At 41.2% G+C, this 27,558-nt stretch overlaps 1 protein-coding gene across 1 annotated transcript in view; it reads right to left on the reverse strand.

The window, feature by feature from the left end:
* Positions 1–1,405: 1,405 nt before the first annotated feature.
* obscnb (obscurin, cytoskeletal calmodulin and titin-interacting RhoGEF b) overlaps positions 1,406–27,558 on the reverse strand; it is a 57,540-nt gene continuing 31,387 nt past the window's right edge. Inside the window, exons 39-79 of the mRNA XM_051953619.1 lie at positions 26,947–27,213; positions 26,452–26,718; positions 25,778–26,047; positions 24,520–24,786; positions 23,729–24,007; positions 23,018–23,275; positions 22,504–22,770; positions 22,079–22,351; positions 19,693–19,959; positions 19,205–19,480; positions 18,816–19,088; positions 18,186–18,476; positions 17,939–17,968; positions 16,381–17,715; positions 15,917–16,198; positions 15,195–15,276; positions 14,962–15,086; positions 14,681–14,878; positions 14,433–14,465; positions 14,227–14,325; positions 13,852–14,070; positions 13,700–13,733; positions 13,544–13,596; positions 13,314–13,412; positions 12,130–12,186; positions 11,130–11,269; positions 9,618–9,818; positions 9,454–9,530; positions 9,199–9,369; positions 8,906–9,065; positions 8,616–8,732; positions 8,299–8,463; positions 8,056–8,214; positions 7,785–7,962; positions 7,540–7,653; positions 7,285–7,452; positions 7,007–7,109; positions 6,756–6,885; positions 4,747–4,840; positions 4,483–4,525; positions 1,406–3,843 (exon numbers count right to left, since the gene is read on the reverse strand). Of these exons, the coding sequence (XP_051809579.1) occupies positions 2,742–3,843; positions 4,483–4,525; positions 4,747–4,840; positions 6,756–6,885; positions 7,007–7,109; positions 7,285–7,452; positions 7,540–7,653; positions 7,785–7,962; positions 8,056–8,214; positions 8,299–8,463; positions 8,616–8,732; positions 8,906–9,065; positions 9,199–9,369; positions 9,454–9,530; positions 9,618–9,818; positions 11,130–11,269; positions 12,130–12,186; positions 13,314–13,412; positions 13,544–13,596; positions 13,700–13,733; positions 13,852–14,070; positions 14,227–14,325; positions 14,433–14,465; positions 14,681–14,878; positions 14,962–15,086; positions 15,195–15,276; positions 15,917–16,198; positions 16,381–17,715; positions 17,939–17,968; positions 18,186–18,476; positions 18,816–19,088; positions 19,205–19,480; positions 19,693–19,959; positions 22,079–22,351; positions 22,504–22,770; positions 23,018–23,275; positions 23,729–24,007; positions 24,520–24,786; positions 25,778–26,047; positions 26,452–26,718; positions 26,947–27,213 (9,023 nt within the window). The 3' untranslated portion in view covers positions 1,406–2,741. The remainder of the gene's footprint in view (positions 3,844–4,482; positions 4,526–4,746; positions 4,841–6,755; positions 6,886–7,006; positions 7,110–7,284; positions 7,453–7,539; positions 7,654–7,784; positions 7,963–8,055; positions 8,215–8,298; positions 8,464–8,615; positions 8,733–8,905; positions 9,066–9,198; positions 9,370–9,453; positions 9,531–9,617; positions 9,819–11,129; positions 11,270–12,129; positions 12,187–13,313; positions 13,413–13,543; positions 13,597–13,699; positions 13,734–13,851; positions 14,071–14,226; positions 14,326–14,432; positions 14,466–14,680; positions 14,879–14,961; positions 15,087–15,194; positions 15,277–15,916; positions 16,199–16,380; positions 17,716–17,938; positions 17,969–18,185; positions 18,477–18,815; positions 19,089–19,204; positions 19,481–19,692; positions 19,960–22,078; positions 22,352–22,503; positions 22,771–23,017; positions 23,276–23,728; positions 24,008–24,519; positions 24,787–25,777; positions 26,048–26,451; positions 26,719–26,946; positions 27,214–27,558) is intronic.

Consider the following 27,558-nt stretch of genomic DNA (forward strand, 5'->3'; position numbering starts at 1 on the left):
GTGCTTGTTGTGGGATAAATGTGTCATGTATTTCTTACGTCCATTAATAAACTATGATACATGTGCAAACGCCAATAAACATGTTACACTATAAAAATGCACAATTTGTCTGCGAAGAAATAACATACCTGCCAACTACTCCGGTTTTGCCGTAATGATTACGGTTTTCATGATCCCACTCCGGGTTACGGTTTTATTAATCAAAATACGGATTTTTTCACAGTGGACCATTAAACCAAGTAGACCATTAAATCAAACACACACTAAATTCTTCAGATCAATCATTCTGCGCTTCATGCACACACCCTCATCATGGAAAACACGAAAAAAATGCGTATGATGCAGCCGTTGCAGGCCGAGCCTGCTCTCCTTTGACCTAGGCAGGTTACGGCGTGTGTGTGTGTGACGTGAGGAGGAGCGCTGCAGCTGTGTGTGTGTGTGTGTGTGTGTGTGTGTGTGTGTTGCAGACACGAGTGTGAAAACGGAGGCAGAGCGAAATGCACCACGATGATAACAATACAATAAAAAACTTAAAGATAAGTTTTAGCGCTAGCGCTTGGCGCTACCCGAGGCTGCCCAACCACGGTTCGGCGGCCGGCAGAATCGGGTCGGTAACACAGATTTTAAGATAAAGGCAATTAATTAATTGAGCAGCTTCAGGTAACAAGTGCCACAGTGTGTCCCATTCAAAAGAACAACTGAAGAAAGCCAAGAGATGCACCATGGAAAATAATAATGCTTGAGAGTTGAGACTGGACTCATCTGATAAGAAGAGACAACTTCAGTTCATAGTAACTGGTCTAGTTGTGAAAAATGTGCTGACTCTACTGTTGATGTGTGCAGACTCTTTGTGAATGTTAGGCTTTGAAATGACAAGACTTATTTTACATACAGTGATGTATTTTTGATAAGTCAATAATGTTGTTATTGGGTATAAGGATTCAAGTTATAACTTCCAAAAATATCTTTTCATGAACAGAAGTAGGTAATATTTCCTAATGACTTTATGGTAAATGAAACATCAAACAATTGTTCATTAAAAAAGAGAAATGTCATCACAATATTGAAAAATGTGATCTGGATGCCTGTGATATTTTGAGTTTAGTACCTGTCAAATTAAAGGAACATTCTGAAACGCTATATATTATTAAGTTTGTCCTTGATCTTTTCCATCAGCATTTATGAATTGACAGTTGAAGTAACATGGAAACATGATTCTTAGCCACATTCTAAGTTGATTTAATGCTAAAAATCATTTGGTGTCGGGGGGCTTCGCCCCCCCTGTACCCCCCACCAGGACTTTGTCCTGGACCTACCAGGGCCTGCGGCCCCTGGGCCCCGGCTGACTACGAGGCTTTTCAGGTTTCAAAAGTTGGCAGGTATGAAATAATGAAGTTGGTCGTAATGAGTATTTGCAGTACATTTATTTAATTCAACACTTTGTACTCAACCTTACTTTGTCCAAAACTACACATGTACAGTGCAAGCAATTACAATCTGTTAGTGCTTTAATAATAATACATAACGTAACCCTTGTAACTGACTGAAAACACCTTTAAGCAACACAAACGACACACATCTCTCAGGAGAAAGTTATTCTAGTCAATTAAAATGCATTAAAAAGGGAGTAAATCCAGTGAGCTCAAGTGTTTTACACAAACATTTGCACTTTGATATAAGGAGACGGTTCAAGTTAGTCTGGATAAACACCATCTGCTTTAGAGAAGCAAATACATGCAGGCACGCAATTAAATATGTGTCACTTACACGTGATTATCCCCGTTGCAGCCTGTGAGTTTGCAGGTAATCGCACTGCATTAACAAAAAGCTGAGTACAAAATTCAGTTCACAGTTCATGGCAGGAACATGTGCTGCACAATAATTAATGATGCAAATGTAAAACAGACTATCAGTTCATCTACCAAATGATCTGCTTGTACTGTATAAGTGTTATATTTGCATGAGCTGCTCACCAAAAAAAACTCCTAAACTCCAACCTAGTACAGAATCCTAACTCCATAATTTGATCAAACATCTTTGATTGAACTTAAACAGTCACCAAAGTTATGCTGCTAGATTTATAGTCAGTGCTGCTTGTTTAAAATGAGTAAAACTTGCAGTCATCACCTCACAAACTCATTTCTTGAAAGGTACAAAAGTAAATCCGAAAAAAATATAAATACCTAAATGTTTATCTATCTGTGTATGTATACAACAGCAGCCATCAGGATGATGACGCTTTGATCAGTTAATATTGGTGAATCAAGTCCATGATTTAGTGAAGGTATTTATGAAGGTATGTATCAATGAAAATGGCGGTGAATGTTTTCGTACGAATTTCAACTCAATACCACACACTGAAATTGTTAGTCAGCAGAAAGTCAGAGTCATTTCTTGGCTTCTGTCCACCACGTATACTGTACAACTCACACTCTTTATGTTTTAGCAGCTGTAACAGAACAGCATGGGTCTGAAGCCTGCTTATAGTGACTTAGTTATCCCTACGGTTTCCAACTCACCCAATCCAAAGAGACCATCTGATTCCAAACATCTGTCAAGAAAACAACTCTGCGGATGAGCCTATTTTCTGATTGGCAACTTCAAAATGGAATGGTTTGTCAAATGTAGTAAATGTACCGCAGGTTAGGATTCGTCTTTTTTTTTTTTTTTAATCATGCAAGTAGAAACATCCTCATTTAAGACTAAGAGGGTTCGTGGTGTCAAATAAACTTTGTTGGCTTCTACTGGTTCTGGTAATTGTTATCCCGAATTTGAAGAGTGACAGGGTTGCCAACTGATGTGTAACCGTAGGTCTGAGTGGACACTTTGGTTTTGAAGCTTCGCTGCCCGCCCTCAACTCTCTGCACCTCTGAGCAGTATGAAGGCTTCAATTCCAGCTTTGCGTGGCTCACTTGGATGGGGACGTCCCTCTCCATCCTGGATCGGGCTCCACTGGCCTGTGGGGCAGCAGACGAGAAAAGGCTACTGGAGAGATGCTCCCTGAAGCGACCGAAGAAGCCGCTCCTCTGCCTCGGCACCATGTCAGGACGCCCGACGTTAAGAAGCACCGGCTGCCCCACTGAAGACCCGCCGATCTCCCTCTGGAGCACAGAGATCTCACAGGGCTTTTCATCAGGAACAGGATGGGAGGCGGAGGAGCCGTAAGTCTCTCCTTCTTCTGGGATGTAATCCTCCAAGTCCTCGAGGGTCAAAACGTGATCTCCTTGTTTGAGGACAACAGGCTCGTGCTTTCTGAACTGACCACATTCTTTATCTTCATCATCAGGTTCAAAGATGACAGTGTGTTGATCGTCCAGATCGTCACTGTCCTCTCCAGCTGTGGTAAGGACAGATGAGACCTCATGTGGTTCTCCAGAGGCAGCAGGAGTCTCCTCTTCCTCCCAGGAGAGCGGCTGGCTGCTGATGTCTCCCTGCAGCTGGGCCTGAGCTTGATCCACCAGCTTGTTGTTGGAATTGTTAGTATTTGGGTTTTCCAGCGGAGATCTTTTGGGTCTCGAGGGAGTGGATGCACGCTCAGACCCTGCCGGAGAGATTCCTCTCCTCCGAGGCAGCCTGGGAGACTTATTGACCTTATACTCAATGACCTCCTCTACTTCAACCCACCTGGGCTTGCTATCCATCACCCGGGCTTCAGCGCCCTGAGGCTCAGTGACGTACAGAGTTGGGATGGTGGTCTTTCTCTGAGCGGGCATCCTCTTCTGCCGCGCCGTAGGAGGCTCAGGCGTGGAAGTCTCGGAGCGGTGGGCACCAGCAACCGTCAAGCCAGGAGATCTGTGTCTCCTCATGCGTGGGTTCTTCACCACAGTGGTTATAGTCTCTTCACTGGAGCAAAAAGAGAACATTACCAAAGCTATCTTCTGTGCAAAACACTGGGCTCTTGTAAATCATCCATACAAGCGACACTAAGCGATTAGCTAACTATGTACTGAGTATTAAAAAGAATACAATCACGGAACAATAAAGTTATCCAGATGTTCTGTGTTATAATTTAGCTTTTTCCATCTCTTCCAGTCCATTGAACATATGATTTATGATACTGGGCTACATAACTAAAATCTATTTAAGTGAAGTCTTAAATTTAAATCGAAAAGCAGCGTGATGCGCTCTAGTAATGAAGCTATCGGTTAAAGGAGACAGCTCCCTGATGAAAACAGCCCATCCTTTCATCATCCTTGTGATAGAATTCTTTTGCATTCAGGTTTTAAATACTGCACAATGCATACATGAGGCCAGAAAGAGAGAGAGAGGCACACACATACAGCAGTGATCCACTTCTCTTTAAGTCTATTGTATCTACTAGCAAGTCATGTCTACACAGCTACATAAAGCCACCTCAGAGGAACTATATTATGAAACAAATCTCCTCCAAGATTTTTTCTATTTTATATGAGCTCACAGACAAGCAATTGTAGTCTACAAACTGCAGTTGAAAAGACAAACTGACAGACTGATCACACTTACATGATAATGGTTTTCTTTGGTATTTTAGTCTCCTGTTCTGTAACTGAGAATGAAAAAGAATAAATGAGGTTCAACAGAAAAAGCACAATGGTTAGTGTTAAAACTACAGCTAGAGAACAAGGTTTGTTAACTGATTAAGCATCTTTAAATCTGCATTAAAAGCACAATGATAATAACTTTTCTGCTCAGTCAAAAACCTGAAAAAAATGAATGTATTTTAGTCAAGAAAGAGTTTCATGGAAAGGATAAAGTCAGTGTTCCTACCTTCAATGGTGATGGCCTGTTCACCAGTGCGAGCCACAGCAGAGGGAAGGACTAAATCTGCAGCACACTTGGCGTTTCCCAGGCGGTTGGACAGCTGGCAATAGGAGGGATATATTTTTAGAGGCCTAAATTTGACTTACTGTTGCTAATTGATATCAACTGCACTAGAATCAATCCTTCTCTTAAAAACTAGTTTTGACCACTGTAAAATCTGGCCTTGAAAACTTACAGTAGCAAACTATAAACATATTTTTTAGAAATATCTGCAATTTTACTAAAAATCCCAACTCAAATCATGTTTACTTTGCAAAAGTATTCACAGCTTTTGTTTCAGGGCTCCAAATTGTGATCAGAGGCTTCAGTTTCTTAATGTGTCCAGAACCTGGCTGAAGTGCCAAACTCTCTGTAGATTGCTATGATAACACTGTGGCAAACTATTTCAGAAGCTCTGCTTGAACAAGAAAACCTGTTCCAGACTGCACCCACCTTAGACCAGGATGATGTGTTGTTGCTATTGCAACAACACATCATCAGTAGGGTAAAACTAACCTGTCTCACCTTTTAGCATGACAGTGAACCAAAAAATAAAGCTAAGATGATGCAGGAACGGCGTCAGAACAAATCTCTGACTGTCCTTCAGTGGCTCTAAAACCCACACTCACGTATTAGCTGTGAGGAGACCTGATGGTGGCAGTTTACAGTTTACCGATGAATCTCATCCAACCTTTGTTTGAGAGGAAACATGGGATGAACTGCCCAAATCCCAATGTGCAAAGCTTGTACAGACTTACCCAAGAAGACTTGAAGCTGTATCTCTTGTCAAAGGGGTTTCTACAAAGTACTGAATTAAAGGTCTGTGTACTTAAAGCTGCTGTCCGGAGTTTCCGTTTGTTTTCAATTTATGTATCATTTTTTAACAAAGCTTAAATGTGTTAGTCTAGTTCGATACTATAATATAAAGTTAGTATAACGCGATATGAAAATGTATTCCTGAGCTCCGCCTTCCTCTCATAGACCCCCATGTTATTCCAAAAAGCGCCGGTTGCTGCCGACCAATCAAGTTCGAGCTTCAGCTTTGTCATGCTGTCAATCAACGGTTTCGCGCACAGCAAGCAAGCCCATGCAGAGGTGGGCGAGCTACGCACTACGCAACCGCGCGCACATTTGTTTTGCTTGTGGAGGAGAGAGCATCAGGGCTCAGCAACTTCCAGAAAAGTTACCCGTCCCACGGCTTGTCAGGCCAAGAGACTGCAGGACGTTTTTTGGCTCGGGGTGCTCGCGTCGCTCCCCGACCATGGCCTCCATAGCCCGCCTGACGGCTTCGTTTAGATGCCCGACCTCTGGAGGAAGATGTTGGGGCGTCTGGTACATACTCTTTGTCAGAGGAGTCATGCAATTCTGAACTCTAGATAGAAATAAATAAACAATCTAACACATATACACGCGTAAATGCACTAAGTTTGATAAACAACGTCATCGAGAGGGATACACGAGTGTAATCACATATTGAAACTTTACTCGTTCGTCCTAGCAGATTCATGTTATTTTGGTATTAGGACAAGTTAGACTCAATACAGCATTCTAACGTAATTCCTTTATTATTTACTAAATGTACTAAATGTAGAAGAGGGAAAAACAGCAAAACAGGCAAGATGCTGCAGCACTCCGGGCACCACTCTCAGGTACTGCGCGCGTGCACAAATAAAGGGGCGAAATCAGAGAGAGGGAGGGACCAACAGTGTTTTGGGAGACGCTGCGATTCAAACTCCGGACAGCAGCTTTAACTAAAATTAGAAATGGAATTCTCTGTTATTAAAGTCACAAACATGTCTATAACCATTTTCATTTTTTTTTTTATGGGTGACTGAATGTGGCTTGATGTGGAAACGCCAATTTTATTCATTAAAAATCTAAAAATGAAGGGGTCTCAATGCTTTCAGAAGTGACTCTATATTCTATATATACTGTATGATACATTGTATATTTATATATATTATAATGTCACCAACCTCACACTCGTAGTGTCCAAGGTCTCTCTCGGTCAGGTTTTTAATTACCAGAACCAGAACCCCACTGCGGAGCTCACTGTAGGTTTGATATTTTTCCTGGTCAGTCAGCAGCCTGCCTTCCTTGAACCACCTTGAACAGATAAACATAGCCAGGGTGAGGGGCTTTAATGTAGACGGTGAATTTTCAAAAGAGCTTTTGAAATGTAATCAAAACATTTTGGCAGTAAAAAATGTGAACAGAGGGTCCATACCTGATCTTGGGGGTGGGTGCGCTTTGTATTACACAGGTAAACTGAGCGTCCTCACCAGCAACAAAGACAGCATTCCTGATCTTATTCACAAAGCGAGGAGGTACTGCAAGAATCACATCGCAATATATTACATGTTTAAGCACAAGAGAGGTTGTTCACAAGGAAAGTGTACTGAAATTATGTATTTTGAAGGATTTTTCTTTTAAGTCGACACCCTGACTCTTCACGGACATTTTCAACGATGTATTATTGATGCATCACTAGCAGATGTGAGTTACCTTGAACTGTGATTTTTCCAAGAGTACTAGCATTGCCAGCTGAGCTTGTGGCAAAACACATGTACTGGCCAGAATCATCTGCAGTCATATTATCCAGGATCAGGGTGCAGGAACCGTCAGGGTCCTCAATAATGATGTGATGAGGATCTGCCTCCACTGTGCGTCCATCTGCACCCGACAAGTATACCAGTGAATTGATGAAACAGTAAGTCAGTGACCTGTTAGTCTGTATATTGGCAAGTGCAAATATCTTACCCTTATACCAGGTGATTGCAGGTTTGGGTACTCCTGTGGCTTTGCAGGCCAGCTTAACAGTCTGGCCCAACTCTGCTGTGCAGTTTGCCAGAATTTCTTCGAAATCAGGGGGACCTGGACAAATTTTAACCACAAAAGGTAATGTCTGAGAGTGTAAAATACGAGTACCTACTAAAAGACAGTGTCAGCAATAAAACAAAATCTGAGGTAAAATGAAAAAGTGGGACGGCGTGTATCCAACTCACTCCAAGCAGGCATGCTGTATCGCTGCTGCAGTTCTCGGAGGTCTCTCAGCCACGAGTTCTTGATGGTAACAGTTCGAGCCTGTAAGGTGTATTTTCTTACGGAGTCTTCACGTTCGTGCCATATCTCAAAGGCACGGTCGTCTCCCTCCACTGTTTCATTTACATCAATGTTGTTCAGCTGCAGGATGAAGAACACAGACAACATAATTTAGGATGATGAACTCAAAAGGAGAAACAACAGTAAAAGGAGTGATGGTATCAAAATGCTTACCTTCATCATGTTCTTGAAAACATAAGCCTGAGTATCAGTGTTGCTGTCTCTCTTGGGTTTGCAGATGATACAGTAGTTCTTAAAGAGGAAGACGTGGCGATGGTGACCTCTAGAGGATGTTCTGATTCCAGGAGCTCCCTCCCACACTTGGAAAGGTCCCTGAAAACATACAGAAACCATTAAACACAGTTAACCAACAAAGCGTCTCATTACTGCAGTGCACAGTCCGTAACTACACACTACCTGTCTAATGGGCTCTCCAAGAACTTCCAGGGTGGCAGGATAGTTCTCAATCATGGACACATGGTGGGTATTCTCAGAACGTTGAGGGAGCGCAGACACCACTGCATAGGCTTCTTCCAGGAGGCAGCAGTTTTGGCCATTTCTTGCCTTATTCCGAATGAGCTCCTGGAGATGACATAGTGGAAACCTCAACAAAACTGCAGTGATAGTGATTCAGGTCTCAAAGAAAATGCCTTATGCTGATGTGTAACATATGTTTCCCCCATTATGTAAATAAGTGATCCCCAAAAGACTTCTTTCTTTGTCAAAGCCCTCACCTTGAGGGCAGCTTTGTACTTCTGAACCCTGTCCAGTGGTTGCTGTAGGTAGGCGTTGATGCTTCTTACAGGTGGACCAGCGGGGTCTGCACTGGCCTGCTCCTTTTCACTGTACTCCTGTAAAAGAAAAATCATGTTAACAGTTTTAATAGTTACCTAAATGTTTACGTATTCACCAAGCAGCAACAAGATTAGTACATAGTAAACAAACAAAAAATATCTAGTATGGTAGGTGAAAGTAAATGAGTCTCCTTTAATCCACAACACTGCAGTAATAGGTCTGGTGTTACCTTAAAGAAGAGGTGGACAGTCTTGTCGCTGATAGCAGATTCAGCCCGACTCTGACCTACAAGATACTGGAGGTATTTCTCAAAGCCCTCCTTGTTCTTCAGGAAGCACATGGCTACATCGTCATCTGTGTCGCAGTCATTCAACTTTGGGAGGAATGCCCTGCACACAAAATTGCATAGAGAAATAACTCAGTGATAGTAAATAATATCTGACAGTATTTCTCTGGCTATGATGCAATCAAACTCTTTTAAAATAGCAGATGACAGTGATAGCAATGAAGAGCTGAACTCACTTGGTATGGAAGGACTTGATATCATTAATGTTCCTGAAAATGGCCTCCTTTTGGCTGGAGACATCAGGCGGTGCGTCGGGGCTGTCTGCATGCTTCACGTGATGAGAAGTAAAGAAATCCACCTCCTTGACAAACTCTGATTCTCCATTTACCAAGTCCTGGATCAATTGGCTAGGGACATGAAACAGCAATTGGTTGTGGTGCATCCTTTGACTGCATAATTTTCTTTGGGACTGTAGATACGCTTTTACTCACAACAACTTTCTCTTGTACTCCCCCTCGGACACCTCCTCTACATTTGTTTCAGGAAGGTCCCCGGTATCAGCAGAGAGCTGTAATACACATTTTGAAATTAAGAAAATATACTAATGCTGATGAAAAAGAAAAAAACAATATGCCGCTCTGGTCTTGAGACATACTTTGAGTTTTTTGTCCAGATACGCAGGTGAGACCCAGCCTTGACGTGATGGAGTCGTTTTAGTGGGTTTGGTCCGAACTAACCACTTGAGTGGATGAGCAGAGTCCAGAACCTCAACATACTGTCCCTCCTTTAGAGAGATGGAATCTTTGCTTGCCATGGTGGGGTTGTAGTCAGCTGTTGCCACATAGATGTCAAACATCTAAAATAATAAAAAAACAAAAATTTCTATTTTAATGATGCACATGGGATTTCTCAAAATGCCATAACGACCTAATATAAATCATGAGGAACTTACAGGATGCTACTAAGTTAACTATTCTAGTACCACCTTAGTTCCTATTGCAACTAACCTTGCCAGCAAGTTGATTTCTCGCGATATTTGTGAGTTCACAAATCTCTCAAGAAACCATCTTGCCCCGCTCCCGCATTCACTGTTCGTACAGAGCCAAGTTGGCACGGACCAATCACGCAGCAGTATTCGTGTGTGGGGCGGGATATCCGGGTGTGAAGACGACATCAAGCGCCAGTAGATCAAAACAAACATGGCAACGGAGGACAACGATCGTGTAGATGCTGCTATTAAGTCAGTTTTAGCTGAATCTCCTATCGCTTCTTTGAAGGAAGAACAACGAGAGGCGCTTTGCGCATTTCTGGATGGTAAAGATGTTTGTGCTTTTTTACCTATGGGTTTTGGTAAGAGTTTAATCTACCAATTGGCTCCGCTCATTGTGAAGATCCCGCGATTGGCTAAAAACAAACCTGTCAGAGGCGGGACATACTGTTGCATTGTTCAATCCGTGCCTCTTTCTTCCGAACGGATTTACATGGAGCGGTCCCAGATTGATATTGTGGAGTACTATCAAGTACTACACAATTATTAATCTGGCTATTGCCAGGTTATATTGCAACTGTACTTGAAGAAACCTTGTACTTGGGAATAATTTAGCTAATTTGTTAAATTAATAAAATTAAGCATTCTTAAATGTAGTGTTGCAAGTAAATACCTGCACTAAATCTTTAAAATCTTATGCCCCTTCATTATATGCAGGTTTGAGAAATAAAAACTGTATTTCAGGAACTGTTCTGTACTAGCAGAGTAAATTTAATAATAATTTTTGATAGAATCAGAATCAGAGAATTTATTGTCATTGCACACTTTAGTATACAACGAATACTAGTGTTACCAATGGTTTTGCTTTAGGCTTAGATATACTTTAAGTTGTCGCCAACATTTTAGCTCTTTATGTTTATAAGGTAGACAACACAAGACTAAGTACAAGCTTAAAACATACTGTAGAAGTAAGTTAACGTACAACTAACTAAAGAGGTAGTCAATGCATAAATACCATACCAGAGGTATATTGTACTGTGCTGTGTTACTCTGTGCAGGTGCATGCTTACCAGATTGGAATGAAGGTGGCGTAGTAATAATTTTGATCTTCATGAATAAATTATGATCCACAAATTCTTTCCAACAATAAACTAGATGGATAATTTTCATATATCTCACCTCTCCCCTGGCGTCCCCTTCATCGGACTCAGAGGAGGAGTCAGCAATGAGGGAGGGAGGACGAGAGCGACCGTGATGAGGCGATGGAGAAGGCGTTTTGGTCTCATCATCACTGTCAGCACCCGGTACACGTAATGAAGCTGGGGCAGCAAGGAAGGAGGAGGCAGTCAGAAGAACACACTTCAATACTGAAAGGAACTAGAGCATGTCCCGTTAGTATAATACATCATTTAATACTTAATTTGTCACTGTTATGTGCCATAAAAACTAGATGATAAAAAAGGTGGCTGTCATACTTAAATCTGCTCTGGATTGATCTGTTTTGGCTTAAATTTATAAAGCAGTTTTTAGTATGCACTCAGTTTGGCAAAGCTTAGCGGCTCTCCAGTAGGACCGGCCGGATTAAAGTCACATTTCAAACAATTACTGAGCATCAACTAGTGATATATTTACCTGGTAATGTTACCATTACCCTGCTGCATCATTTTAGATTTCATACTGAAGTAATTATATATTTTTTGGGGAAGTAAAGCAAAAGAAGAAAATCCACAACAATCATTTCATTTTAATGCTTTGCTACGTATTACTCCTGTGTTAGTATTGTAGCAGCATGCAAGCACTGAAAGCACTTATTCCCAACATACATGTCTGCTGCAGAGCATGTATTCCAGCTATACGCTGGTCAAACTTCAATTGTCACTACAAAATCATTTTGAAAAAATATTTTCCAAAAGACGGTAAAATGTATTGATGGTGAGTAAGGATGGATAAAGGGGCACTGATAGGTTGAAAAGGGAATGTTTTAAAAATTACAGAGGTGACAGAAAAAAATTAAACTGCACCTAAATATTGAAAACATGTTTCTCTCCTGAAGGTAAAGGGTAATGTAGACCTACAGTGAAATTGCTTCATCAAGTCATCTTAGCCATCTAGTGCTACAAAATGATCTCAAAGGTAAAATGTATATTAACTGTGATGTTGATGCACTTGGGATACATACTGGTTGTTTTGGGCCAAGATTTCATCCACTGGAGCACTTCATGATTCTGTAAACTGTCTGCATGACAAATTAATGTTTGGATGAGCATTGAATTGGTGTGATTTATAAAATGATGGATGTAAAACTGGTTAGAAAATTATGTCTGTATGAAGCAATGAGGGGTTTTTACGTCATATGTATAAATAAATCAAAGCATGCTGAAGAACAAGGACTAGAATAGCAGGTAAGGAACACTCCTCTGTCAGGTCAAAAGTCATATCCAAGAATTGAAGTGTGAAAGGATTCAGATTAAACAACACTCACAATTCTTGAATAGTCAGAATGAATTCAGTGAATTCAGTCAGAGCTGACGAGAATATAATAAACACTGAACAGAAGCACATAAGCGCAACATAAAGTGTGACTAATTTTCATACTTTCAGCATCTTTAGCTGTAGCAACTAGAAAAGGCAGGCATAGCAGAGAGAACAGAGATGAGAGGAAACCTCCAGGTTTTTATTCCAACCGCAGATGACACCAGGTGATGTTAGAGATATTAGGTCTCCAGCTGGGTGAAGGTGCCATCAACAGTGAAATCATCTTGTATGATGTTTGCTTGGAATGAAAACCTATAGTTTTGGGGGCGTGGATAGTCTTGGTTGGCTGTCTCTGATTTAGAGTTTGTTATTTTGTCAGTTTATTTGCTGCATGTTTGATGACAACAGAATTTGATAATTAGTAAAAAAAATCTGTAATATAGTAAAAACTTTAACACCAGCGCTGGATGTTAGTTATACATGCTACAGACACCCACATGTGGCTAGCTGCTTAGCTAGCCCTGGAGCTGAAACATCTTCCTCGACAGTTTCTCTGACACTGTACTAGATACCATACCTGATCAGTGTAAACAAGTTAAGACAACATATTCAACAATATTTCTCATTATTTTAAGTTATTAAAACACTGTCAAAACTTCATGTTAGCAATCTGCAGTCAACTATTAAACTTTTATCTCGGTTTAAAACCAGACTTGAATAAGCCTGATTAGGTCACTTCCTTTCTGGAATGCCCTGTGGATATTATAAAATAGCTCAGCATTTCTTGTACGTTGCATGTACACTGTAAACTGTGACTAGAATGTCTTACAAAATATAACAGCTATATATTTAACTTCATAGGCAGAATGGTTCACAGCATACACATACCTTGGGTGATCTTCGCTGATACCATCTCAGTGATCTGAGAGGTGAGTTTCATGAGGAATTCCTCTGTACCTACTTCACCGAGGTAGGGCATTTTACCCTCTTAGGACATGCATAAAAAGGAAGCAATGGCATAAATGTAGTAGCATTTACTACAAATAATTTACAATACTATAAATACCAGACAATACTACTAGAAATAATGTATGTCAGGTTATTAGGTGATGTCATACCTTTTCCACTGCGAGCCTCCTCCTTTGGAGGGCTAACTGTAATTCCAAGAACCCTGAGGAGAATTAAATGCAGCATTTTATTGTCATGTATTTGGATGTATATAAGCTGTACTTTAACATGCATATATTTTTATGTGATCTCAAAGAAAAACTTACTCCGAGGCTACGGTCTCTTTCTTCGGGTGTGATGCTAGAGAAAGACAGGTTGATGTAAAATTAGAGACAAGCTCTAGGCAGAACTCAGCTGAGTATTTTCTAGTTGAAGGATGTAGTTAATAACTAAACCATTTCAATGTAAGTTTCCTTACTGTCATCCACCTCGAGGTGAGCAGTGCAGATGGACTGTCCTGCTCTATTTGTGGCAATACAAGTGTAGGCACCACTGTACTCTGTGCCCACGTCCATCAAGATGAGGCTGTGCTGGCGTCCAGAGCTTGCTATTTTATATCCCTTAGTTTCAGGCTTGATCCACAAGACATCCTCCACCGATTCCTCCTTTAGCCAGGAGACCATGGGAGTAGGAGACCCTGAAAGAATACGGAGTATGGAAAAGTATTTATAATGGCAAAATGATGGATAGCCTGGGAATTGGGCTGTGATCCTGTTCAGATGTGAAATGCAAAATGGATCTGTTGTTTAAGGATGAAGTTAAACAATAAAAAGGACAAAATAAACAAACAAACCTTCTACTTTGACAGAGAGAGTGATGCTTGCTCCTCGTTTCACCTTCCTGTTGCTAAACCTCTCCAGGAAGCGGGGTGGCACCAGGGGCACTTTGGGATCTGTGATAATATAGTGTAACACAAGAGCAGAAACACGTTGAGCACATTATCATATCTGCTGAAGTACCTGAACATGAGTCAAGCTTGTAGAACAAATGTCAAATTACCTTTTTTATCTTGTGGCATAATCTCCCCTGGATCTGTTACAAAATACAAGCAGTATTTTATTTGTAACAATCTCAACAGCAACGTTGAAATGTCGTAAAACAATGTACTCCGTGCTATTTTTGCATCTATTTTATAGCAGCTATAAAGACATTTAGAATAGAATAGAATCATAGAATAGAATCACTTTATTCATCCCCGAAGGGAAATTCAGTAATTCATTTGCATACATATTCATTTGCATACATACTCAAGACTATCAGTCGGGCAGAGGAGTAGGCAGAACCCGCTACATTGCTGATGTAAGCAGAGTACTCCCCCATATCCTCTTTCTTCACTTCCATGATCTCCACGCCATGAACATCTCTTTCTGCTGACAACAGAATCCTTTTTGAAGGTCGCAGAGGGTGGCTATCTTTGAACCAATACACTCTGGGTTTGGGGAAACCTGGAAGACAATGAATATTTCAGAAACACCTTCTTATCTCGTGTAATGCCACTTGACACTTAAGACAGATGAAATAAACCTACCCTTAACTCTGAGCTGCATCTTTGCTATAGGTGCACCTGGACTGACATGAACATCATGAAGCTCCTCCACAACCTGTGGCAGCTGATCATCTTCAGCTACGGACTCAAAGGTCTCAGTTTCCCTGCTTGAAGACAACAGAACAGTACACCTCCAGTCATCAATATCTATGAATAACATGTTATTGTTAAATATATTATTAAATATTATGTTACGTTGTTCATAGTAAATTCACCTGGACGCGTAGCCCTTGGCACTGACATAGGAAGATGTCTCAGTGGCATCAGCAGCAGTGTCATAATCTGAGCTGCATGACACTGATGGAAAAGATTGACATATTATAATACAATGCTCAGTGAAATCAGGGACAATATGTGTGACAATGTATACATGTGACTATACAGTTTCACTAGCTCTGGACTGGTTATATGCAGAAGCTTTTGCAACATAAGAAAGTTTTGCCACTCTGCTGTTCTAATATGCTAATTTAGTTTTAGGAAAAATTGGTGTCATGCTTTCTAAAATATTTTCGAACAACTTCAAAAAAAAATCTACTCAATGCTGCAACCATCTGTTGGCTTCATGTGTAGAGGGGAAGTAGCAATAGTTAAAGCAGGAGACGGAGGTTTGACCATCAGAAAAACAAGCCTTGTACCCCATAATACTCTTGAGATTCCTTCTGTGGTTGCGTTTAATCTGTGACGAGTTTTTATGTAAGAATACAAAATATGGATATAAAATGTTAATTTAAATGCTTGACAACAAATTGTACATTTGGCCAATTCTGTGCAAATAAGAGAAAAGTGCCCCACTCAGCAAAAAAAAAGAAAAAAAAAAGCTCAACATATGGCAGATAGATTGCAGTTTATAGCCATCAGTGGAATTAAATGTAGCCAATTTTCAAAGCACATTTAGAAAACAAACTTAAATTTGTGCATGTAATGTATTTCGACTTACTGTCAACCCTGAGCTCAGCTTTAGTGGCTGTAATGCCACTGCTGTTTTCAGCCGTGCAGCGGTAGACACCCATGTCAGTGGGCAACACAGAGGTGATGATGAGTTGGTGGCAGCCCTCCTGGTCTTCATTGATCATGTAATGATCATTCTCCTCCAGCAGTTTACCATCTTTGTACCAGCGAACAGTGGGCAGGGGCTTGCCAATAACAACGCAGTCAAAGCTGACTGGATAACCGTCTGGAACATCCTGGCTTTGCAGCTCTGTCAAGAAGACCGGGGCAGCTGGGCAACAAGAGCAAATAGAAAGTAAAAAGAATAAACAAACTGACCACATGAAGTCTAAGTTATAGATAAAATATATATTTACCTTTGGTATATTGCATTTGGCGAGAGGAAATGACAGTGCTATTCATAAAAACTGTATAAGGATTATAACAGAAGAGCCTCTCTGATGTGTTTCTTACCTGGAGCTCCAGTCATAAAAGCAGGAGGCTGTCTATCTTGTGTTGGTGTCTGTGTTCCATCTTGCATGTAGCCCATCTTTCCAATCCGCAGCTCCACTTTGAGAGGCCCTGCTGGCAGAATGGTGGTCTCCACAGGGACCCCATGGACTGTAAACATTTCCTGGAACCTCTTAGCAGCAACCTCAGCCTCTGTCTGTGAATCAAAGCGAATGTAGATGTAATTTTCATCTTCACGGTAAGAGTGAGGATCTGGGGGACGCAAGTCTCCTTCATCTGCGCTGACAAACGGTTCTTCCTCAACATCTGGTGGGAGACGTGTGCGTAACAGGCGCCTCAGGCGTCGGCTTGCCTGCCTCAGTGATTCATCCATCTCACTACCAGAGGAGCTCTCAGGTTCACTGTCTGCACTGTAGCCCACTGTCAGTGGACGTCGTCCCGATGACTCTCTCATTGTTCCTACAGTCACCTTACCACTGTGAGAAGTTACTCCAAACTTGTTGGTAACCTCACAAGTGTAAACCCCAGTGTCCTTGGTGGTAATGGCAGTAATGACCAGAGAGCAGGTGCCATCATTGTAAATATCAATATGATGATGCTTGCCATCTGTCAGTAGCTCTCCATCTTTCATCCAGCGTACCTTATCAGGTTTACCGTCTGCTATGCATTCAAGTTGTATAGTACCATTAGGTTCTTTAGTCTGGTCTTTGAAGACATCTTTAAAGACAGGACGCATGTCTTTGCGAGCTTTGTAACCCTTGAAGGCAGCTTGAATCTTGATGGCAGCCTCTCTGAGTTCAGGCTCATCCTCTTTACTGATCTCCATGATGCTAGTCTCCTCTGCAGACACCTGTTTTTCATCTGTTTGCTGTATTGTTGTTGTTTTCACCTCAGTTTTCTGCACTGTTCTCTGCTCTGCCATTTGGAAATGTGCAAAGAATCTGTCAGCGGTCATAGTCTCTGTCTCATTGGTCGCTGTGACAGCAGTTGTGCTGCTCTTTTTGAGGTAAGATACAAGTGTTAAACCCCCAGACACAGACTCATCCTCAGAGGTGGTGGACAAATTGGATTCTGTCTGCTTCTTAGACACAGTGACAGTTTGTTTGTCTGCCGATTTTATTTCCACTTTCTCTGACTGAATCTGTTCTGATTTCTTCTGACCACCTTTACCGCCTTCTTCAGGCTGTTCAGAGATGGAATCGAGAGTGGGCTCTCGACTCATGCGCCGTTTCTTGGCTGATGCTTCCCACAGCTCATGGAGATCAGCTTCTTCAGCAGCTTCAGGAGGCAGACTGGGCTGTCCCAGTATCTCTGTGTCCACCTGTTTTGCATCTATATCTATAACAACAACAGAGTTACTGTTAGTCTCCTCATAGCATAACACCTGTGTAAGTGTTGCTTGATCCTAACTGTTAAAACTTATTTCAACTTAGCATGAGAGACATTTCTAAATGTTTTCATTTTGTTTGAGAAGCATAAGTGCACAGTGGTGTTTATTACAGTAGAACTTATATATATGATAAATATGATAAAAGCAGCACATTAAACAACACTGTCTTACCTGGGCTAATTCGTGGCTGTGTAGGCGCCTCTGTGTTACAATAAAGAAACAGATGACATTGAGGTTAGAAACATTCAAATCATTTTACTTTGCTTTACCACGTCACTAAGAACAACGCTGAAAATGTGTAATTAGACTTAACAGCTATATGAGAGATAAAATAGTACGTGATTAGGCAATAATAAGAAAAATGCACAGCAAATAAGAAAGCATGTTATTTTGTAGACTAAAATGCACATCAACTCACCAAGCTGTACAGTCTGAGGGAGCTCGACAGGCTCTCCAGTTCCAGCTCTGTTGATAGCTGCCACTCTGAACCTGTAGCTGCTTCCTGCGATGAGATTTTCAACTACAAATTCTGTGTTACACACAGGCTCAGAATGACATGGAAGCCAGAGGGCACTGTCTACCAGCCGCATCTCCACCCTATAGCCCAGAATGGGACTCCCTCCATCGTGAAGAGGTGTGAACCAAGAGAGGGTGACAGATTGTTTAGTCTTACTGAGGACTTCTGGATCTTCTGGAGGATCAGGTACAGCTGTTGCAAAGAAAAAAAAGGAGTTAATTTCTCTTATGAATGCTAATCAAGGACTACATAGATTGCAATGTTGAAGTGTCAGATTGTTCTTTTTAGCATCTATCGGTATAAACATTCCACGTGGAGTAGACGATGGAATAAATAAGTAGGTGGAGGACAGTCTACTAAGCATGCTTACATGAGTGTAATCTCTACAACATTTGTAATTTAAAACCACATTTAAAACACACAAAACTGAAAGATTAAACATAATACAATCAGACAAAAGCTTTAAAAATGTTACAACAAATCAAGCCTCACAGCATTACATTGTAGCAGTGATATTCATCAAACACTTACTGATGATGGTGAGCTTCGCCAAAGAGAGAGCATCTCTAGCGGCGAATGTAATTTCCTGCTGGGGCAAAAGGGGTGCCTGTCTCAGGACAAGGCGATACGAACAACCATCAGCTCTCATAGCCCAGAGGTCACTGGGCTTGAGCTCAACTCCGTTAGCGTACCAGGCCACCTCTGCCACAGGGACAGGCTCAGTCAGCTGAACACAAAACTCAGCCTTCTCTCCCACTGCAGCCACTTTGTCCTCCAAGCCCTTCACAATGTCCAGCTGCCAGCCTTAAAAGGGAAAAAACACAAAACATTGCCAATTAATTTTTACAATCCATAATTCGGGCAAGATAAAACTATGACTACAACTTCAAAGTCTTCTGGTGTTCATTGGGATGACTTACCCTTGATAGAGAGCTGAGCAGATGTGGACGCTGTGCCAGATTTAAAGGTCACTGTGCAACTGTCTTTAACATGCAACTCTTTCAGCAGGAGCAGATGGCGGCGACCACTCTCAAACAACACAATCTCAGCTGTGGGGGATTCTTTCACTGGTTTTCCATCAAGAAGCCAGCAGTAATCTTTGTTTTCAGGACGGGAGAGGGCACACTCAAACAGAGCTTCTCCTCCATCAAAAGTTTCCACATTCTCCAGACCCTGAACAATGTGAATTGGTTTAGCTGTAGAAAGCAAGCGGAAAAGGAAGAAAAAAAAGAAAGCATAAGCAAAGGAGAAAGAAAGCCAAGTCTTTAAAGTTTTTGCTAACAAAGAACACAAATTTTGTGATGATCGGTAAAAATATCAGTTTATTTGACCAAAGGACTGTTGGGTGTAAGAGAGCAGAGGAGATTCCCTAAAGCTTGGTGCTCTTTCCATGTGGAGGGAAGCTCACCTTCCACATGAAGTGAAGCGACCACGCAGGTCCCCTCTGCCTCACAGGAGTATGCGCCTTTGTCCTCAGCGGACACACGGCTAATGTACAAGCGAGCCACATTCCAGTCCTGCTCCACTACCACCCTTCGGCCATCAGGCTGCAAAGGTTGCCCATCTTTCTTCCACTGAGCCTTGACTGGCCTTGAGAACTGGCAGATGAACTCAGCCGGTTGGTTTTCAACCACCCGAAGGTCCTCCATCTCGCTCACCACTTCAACTGTGGGATCTGAGGTTGGGTCAAGGGGGTCATAGTGTCAGGGCTTGGCCGTGAGATGTAAAAATGTAAGCAGGACATGCCGACTGACAAATGGGCTTTCTAACCCCCAAAAGCATACTGAAGTGTACAGATGTAAAAGCTATTATGTATTTATGGATTGTACAGTACAATGTATTATGTGGCATGGTAATGGATTATAATGTATATTTTAATATCCACAGTAACTTTTGCATTGAACTATGTGAGATTTCAGGGGGTCAAAAAGTCCAACAGCCATGGTTCACAGTAACCATCACAACCAAGGGCTATGGGGTACTGGCAGCTGGCAAGAGAGGAGGAGACGGTGGACAGAAATGCCAAACTCATGGTATGTGTAGGAGAGTTAGAGGTTTTAGTGCGGAGTTGGGATGGGGCACTGGAGGTGAATGAAAGATGAGTATTTGACAGCAGCTGGCCTGCATGGATGGGTGGAGCAGCACTTTACATGTACAACATTTCACTGTTGATTCACTTGCTCTTTACAGTAAAACCTGAATCAAACATCACTGAAGCAAGGCCTATGGTACATTTTTCACTGAAGCCATATCACCAAATAAGAATTACCCATTGTTTACACTACCAGCGGGTGAATACAGTTAGGGCTGCACAATTAGCCTTATAATAACCACGATCATGCTTAGACTTCTGGCATTTTAAGAATCCCTGACTTACAACATATTTAAAAAAATCTATACTCATTTCCTGCATCCCTCTTTTCCCTGTTGTTGCAGGAAAGAACATTTTCACTGCATAATTAAAGCAAACCGCTCACAACTTTCAACATCAGTAAGAGATTAATAACAGATTAATTAGTAGTCATAACACTGAGTAAGTATCATACAGTGTAAATGAGAGTATGGACAAGGTTGGGTTGAAAATGTCATTTATATGACCTAACATCAGGAGGATATTAAAAAAACACAACAGATGTCTGGACCGCAGCATGAAACACAATATCTCAGTGGTCCAGAAGCACCAGCTAACTTCGCCACCAAGAATGCTAATCTCTAGGATAAAGATCAACCAAGCCACCAGGAATTGATGATAAAGACTAGAGAAATAAAGTTAACAGTACAGTTAACAGTGAGTTTCAGCACAGAGGTTCAGTGTACATCAAACACTCCTGTCTGCTTTTTTGGACATGCTTGAATGTGAACAATCTGAAACTACGATCAAAGGATTACTGTTGATACAGAACAACACACTAATTTGTTAATAACAGCAATATTATCATACTGCTAAAAGCCATTTTTCAAAGGTATTGCTGGAATTTTTGCACTTGATTTTTATTAATTAGACAAAGGTGCAGAAGTGGTGGCTGCATAGGGCATTTTTCTTACAGACTTTTGTTTTCAAGAATCAAGCTAACAATGTTCTTACAATTTTGCAATTCTATTCATTTTCTAATAAGTCAACTTTATTTCACATCTCATTTGGATCTTAAGATTTGTGCAACTCTGGTATGATGTAACATCAATGGCACTAACTAAGGTAACACACTGTTGCACAAAATGGGTAAATATTTAAAAATGACTGATCTCAGAAGTAAAAAACATAATCGTGATTATCGTATTATTTCAGCAGCCCAAAATACAGCCCATATTTAAGAAGAGCTGCACTAACGAAAAGTTTCAGGTGGTAGGATGCTACTTCACTATGATAAAACTTTGTTGTGGTGCTGCACCCAGCCGTATGTTTTGAATATACCAAAGCATACAGCATGAATTCTGTTATAATTATTAATAAAGAAATGCAAAACAATGCTGCTCATGCATGATTAAATACATAATGTCAAAATGTTTGCCATTAATCCATAAATGAACTGCAAACTTATTTATGAAACCCAGCAGAAAACAATCATAATTCACGGTATGTTCACTCATAGCCTTTATGAAGAATTGCACCAATGTTGTTGGTAACTGCTAATGATAAAGTAGATAAAAGAAAATTTAACCTCCTGACCCTACTGTTCTATTGATAATTTCATATTGTGTTCACACGATTTTAAATGAAGAATGTAAATTCTGCAGGGTTTATGACAGACTGAGATACTGCTTATCTCAGTCTGCAGTGAAAATCTTTATGATACCTTTGACTAAGAGCTTGGCTGTTGATGTTAAATTGCCAGCTTTGAAGGTGACAGTGCCAGAGTCATCTGTGGCCAGGTTCTTTAAGGTGAGTGTGTGGATGTGGCCCTGGCTCAGCCCTATCTCACTAAAAGGGCTGTTCTCCAGCAAGGTGCCATCCAGCCACCACTGCACCTTGCCAGACGCCCTACCAGACAGCTCGCAGGAGAAAGTTGCCCATTCTCCAACAAAGACGTCAGTGGTCTTAAGACCACAAACAATGAAGACTTCTTTCACTGTTGAGTGAAAAATAAACATATGTATACACTGAGCTTCAAACATACTCATTACCAGCATTATGCCAATTCAGCTGACAAAACAAATGACATCATATCAGACTGAAAATGTACTGTCGAAGACAGACGCAAAACTACTGTAGGGAGGCTACCTTGCACTGCTAAAGAAGCTGTAGTGAGCTGGTCTCCTGCATCACAGGTGTAGTAGCCACTGTCTTCAGGCTCCAGGTTCCGTATACAGAGCTCGTGAATGCACCCTTTCTGCCTCATCTCATACTTCTTACCGGGCTGGAGGACAATGCCTCCTTTCCTCCACTCAACACGAACACCTGGTTTAGACAACTCACAGTGCAGGGTAATATCATTACCCTCTACCGTGTCCTGGTTCTTGAGCTCTTTCTTGAAGAATGCTGGGGCACCTGGTGAGAGTTTAACATGGAAAAGTTTGACATAAGATACTGAGATGGCAAGTTGGTGATCAGATAGCTGAGATGACAAGAGAAACATCCTTGAGGATTTTGGCCAAAAGTTCTGTTGTGACGCCAGACTGGGCGTGTGGTTGAGGGGGTGGATGTTCAAGAATATTTCAGTTGTCCAGATCAATCCTATTTTGGTCCAGTCTCAACAAGAATGAGACTTGTTTGTACAAGTGGCATTGCTCTTTACCTTCCACAGTCAACTTGACATCACACTGTGCATCTCCAGTGTCACAAATGTACGTCCCTGAGTCCTCAGGCATCACGTTGTGGATACGAAGCTGATGGAAGGCAGCATTCTTCCTCAGTTCATACTTGAGACCTGCTTGGATGGCCACGTTGTTTCTGATCCAGGTGACTGTAGCGTTGGGATCAGAGATGGTGCAGGCCAGAGTGACAGTTTCACCCTCTAATGCCAGAGTGTTGTGCGGCTTCTCTAATATTAGCACTGTAAATATGGAAACGAAGCATTTATATGGACCATTTTCTCTTTCACCAGCTATATACATACATACGAGAATGCATGCACTGATTACTATAAGACATTTTACATATTAAATAATCTGATGTTTCAAACAATAAAACCTCTGTAAACTATGATGTAAAATTAACATTAAATTAAGTATTAACAACTATTCTGCTTAAAGGTATACAATGTCCTTTAATAAAGTATTAAGCAGTTATTCTGTTAAGTCTGTCAGCATTGTAATTGCATTTCTTTTAATAACAAATGCTATAAAATGTATGCAATATACGTATATAAGAAAAATAGAAGACAATTTAAAAGTTATGGTGATGATGAAGCTGGCGCCAGTAGATTTCCATAAAAAAAAAAGCTTGGCTTTGGATGGAGATGGATACGGTAAGTAAGAATCTCTAGTGATTATGTCATCTCCTTTACCTTTGGGTTTCTCCTCCACCAGAAGACAGGCCACACTCTTCTCCTCTCCTACTACGAAAGCAACATCCCCTGATTCATCTGAGGTAACCATCTTCAGGGCTAAACGGTGCACTTTGCCCTGGCTGCTCATTTGATTCAGATCATTATTTTGAAGAAGGTTGTCTCCCAGCCACCATTCCCCGCTGGTGACACCCGAGTGCGACAGCTCGACCTCAAAGACTGCATCCTGCCCAGTGGTCACAGTAATATCGCAGAGTTCTCTGATGATGCGCACATGCTCTGAGAGTAAAAGGCATGATGGGAGGTCATACATCAGATCTCAGCAGAGCTTCCAGATTCAATCATTCTGAGGGTCTATCCATCACCAGAAATCTACGGTAATTTCAATCCATACTTAATAGTTAATTTTCAGGTTTGATCTCAGAAGCATGTGTGTTGTGACATATGCTACTCTGATAACAAGTGATTTCAATAGCTCGAGGTTAATATATCAATTAAATAATGACACTTAATGTGAAGAATTAAGAGTTACACATGCTGACTCCCATCACAAAACAGACAAATACCAATTAATTTGTCTGAAGTCCGGTAATGAGCAAATGTCAGCCCAATTAAGACATCGCACTCACAACTCTATCACTGTGAAATACAAAAGAATTCGATAGCTTAGTAGGAAACATAATTTGATTCAATCCACGATAATAGGATGGATGAACAAAAGAAGAACTCCAGGGAGGACGAAGACAAGTGGAGACAAGAGATACACATTAGCTGAAGATGTGCTCTGTTACCTTTTACAGTCAGTGTAGCAGCGCTTTTCTTGTCTCCTGTATCACAGGTATACTCTCCACTGTCCTCCATGGCCAGCTTGTGTATAACCAGAATGTGTGTGGTAGCTCTGTGCTCCATGGTGTACTTCTTCCCATGGGTGAGGACTGTTGATCCCTTCCGCCAGGTCACCTTGCAATCAGGGCTGGATGTCTCGCAGGACAGGGAGGCTTCACCTCCTTCACGGGCCTCTTGACTTTCCAGCTCCTTCTTGAATAATACAGGTGCAGCTGCCAGAGAGACCAATAGGATTAATGATTTAAAAAGTTTCAGATGTGAACATGGCTACCACAAAACACACTGCAATCAATTATTTATACTCACAATTCCACAGTTACACACCATCAAGCCGCTTAAAACAGAACATGAAACCGCTATTAAGACATTTATTCATCTAAACACTGCCCACTTGAAAGCTTGAGGAAAAACACTGAAAGACTGAATAAAAAAATTTAAAAAAACAAAACTCAGCAATCACAAAAATTCTGTCTTTTCTCCTTGGAAAAATTACCTTGATAATAAATACAACGGAATGTGAAAAATGAATAAATAGTTGAGGTGTAAATATTGTATTTGCTCATCTTTGAGCACCATTAAAAGGATTAATACACAAATACACAATTCAAACCCTTTATTAGACAGAAGGCAGTACACAGAATGACTGGACTAAAGGTGAGGGAAAAGGGGGAAGACATGCAACAACGGCTTCAGCACGAGTCATTCAGGAATGTTGTGACAAAAGTAAATGGTCAGTGTATCAGAAAAAATAACAGTAATGACAATGCAAAGTGCTGAAAATTTGCTGTAAAAAAGAACACATAGAAGGATATTGATCAACATGACCAATATGCCATTTTATCACAAAGTGAAAAAGTAAGAGACGGTTTTGTTTAAAAAAAATAAAACATGAAAGTCTATATACTGCACAAATATGGCAGAATATGCAATAAACTGCATATTTTCTTCAAATGGACAAGGATGAAGATGGACAACAAGTCAGTGTAAGTGAAAAGTAAGTCACAAGAAAAAGGGAGTTCCATGAAATCACAAGAATTAATGCTTTGTGTTTTTGACCAAAAATAATTACAAGACAAAAGGGTGTCCCACAACGAAGATGGCAAAGAACAAATCAACAGAAGATCAAAAGGTTATTGTAGAAGGTAAATGGCAAACTGAATCCACTCACGGTTCAAAAAATAAAATATTTACTATTTCCCTTACCTCTCACTGTCAGAGAAGCAGTAGACGTGTGGCTTCCCACAGTAAAAGTGACTGTTCCTGAGTCAGCTGCAGTGACACCTCTGAGCGTGAGACTATGTACCCGTCCCTCGTTCTTGATCAGGTTCATTTCATTATTCTGTAATGGGACATCTTGGAGTTTCCACTGAGCCAGAGGTGTCTCCTCATGAGAAACCAGGCACTCAAAGCGGACATCTTCACCATCATATACAACGCAGCTCTCCAGGAATTTCAGTATCGTAACCTCGACTTCTGTTTGACAAATAGATATTGTGAAGTTCAAGTTGAGCAGTTTTAGATCATTTGAAAAGATTTATATATGCTGAGCTGTTATTATGACCAAGTGAAGAAAACCAGAATACAGTGGGTTATTGTTTGTGAAGACGGAAAAGAGACAAGCACAAAAGATGAGATCAGTGATCAAGCCCAACAGAAAAGTGTAAATGTGAAAAATCGAAGTGTAAAGCAGGACACACGTGATGAAGAACAAAACTTCAACATTTAAACAGTGTTTTTAGATGTAACGTTGATGCACTTCATGCTCAAGCATTTCTTTCTGAGAAGGTGGTCAATAAGACAAGGTGAGGTAGGCCACAAAGAAGGATGGGACACCAGTAGGTGCATGAAATGAACAACCTTAAATAGAGAAATCCTACCCTGCACAGTGAGGACAGCTGAAGTCTTGTGGCTGCCTGTATCACAGGAGTATTCTCCGGAGTCAGTTCCCTGCAGTTTATAGATGACAAGCTCGACTATAGTCCCTTCCTGTTTCAGGTGATACTTGCTGCTGGACGTCAGCACCCTGTCACCATTCCTCCAGAGCACATTTGCTCCCGGCTTTGTGGTCTCACAGAGAAGACTAGCACAGTCTCCTGCCTGCCTTTCAAGGTTCTGCAGGTGGGTTTTGAAAAGGACTGGCTTGGCTGTGGGAAATCACAGAATTGAGGAGAAAAGTTGAGAAGAGAGGACTATAAATTTCGTCCAAGCTTTATAAAACTAATGCATATGTGGGAGCACATATACATTACAGTGAGAGGCAGAGGGAAGTCATGGTGCATTTTTAAGTGTCTAGTTTTGAATCTTAACCCTAAAATCAAGTCACAAGTCGTATCAGTATTCCAACTACAAACAACAGGTTGCGGTGAGCCTACCCTTCACAGCCACTTGTGCAGTGCTTAGGTGGTCACCAGTGTCACATGTGTAACTCCCAGAATCCTCTGGTTCTACGTCATGGATTACTAAAGTAGCCAAGTGTCCTGTTTGTCTGATCTCATACTTGGCACAAGGACAAAGACCAAGTTGTTCTTTCTTCCACTCCAAAGGAACACCAGGTTTAGAAAGCTCACAGTGTAATGTAACACTGTCCCCCTCATCAGCTGCTTGGCTTTCCAGCTCTCTTGTGAAAACAACTGGGAGAGCTGATGAACAAAGAGAAATAACGTAGTAACTATGAAGTAAGGAATCAAAAAGATGGTGAGATAAAGAGAAATGAAGAATGAAATGAAAGACTTGATGAAAGAAGGCAACATGGGACAGATGGTCTTCATCCTACCATTTACTACAAGAGACGCTGAGCTTATTGTGTCCTCTGAAGAGCATGAGTAGCTTCCCGTGTCTCCACGTCTCAAATCAAGGATCTGTAGCTCATAGCTGAGTCCTGTTTGCTTCATCTGGTACTTTTCTCCACAACTTAGGACTTCAGTTCCTTTCTTCCACTCTACATGAAGTCCAGGTTTAGAAAGCTCACAGTGCAGAGTGACACT

The sequence above is a fragment of the Acanthochromis polyacanthus genome, chromosome 9 (assembly GCF_021347895.1).
Source record: "Acanthochromis polyacanthus isolate Apoly-LR-REF ecotype Palm Island chromosome 9, KAUST_Apoly_ChrSc, whole genome shotgun sequence".
Taxonomy (NCBI): Eukaryota; Metazoa; Chordata; class Actinopteri; family Pomacentridae; genus Acanthochromis; species Acanthochromis polyacanthus.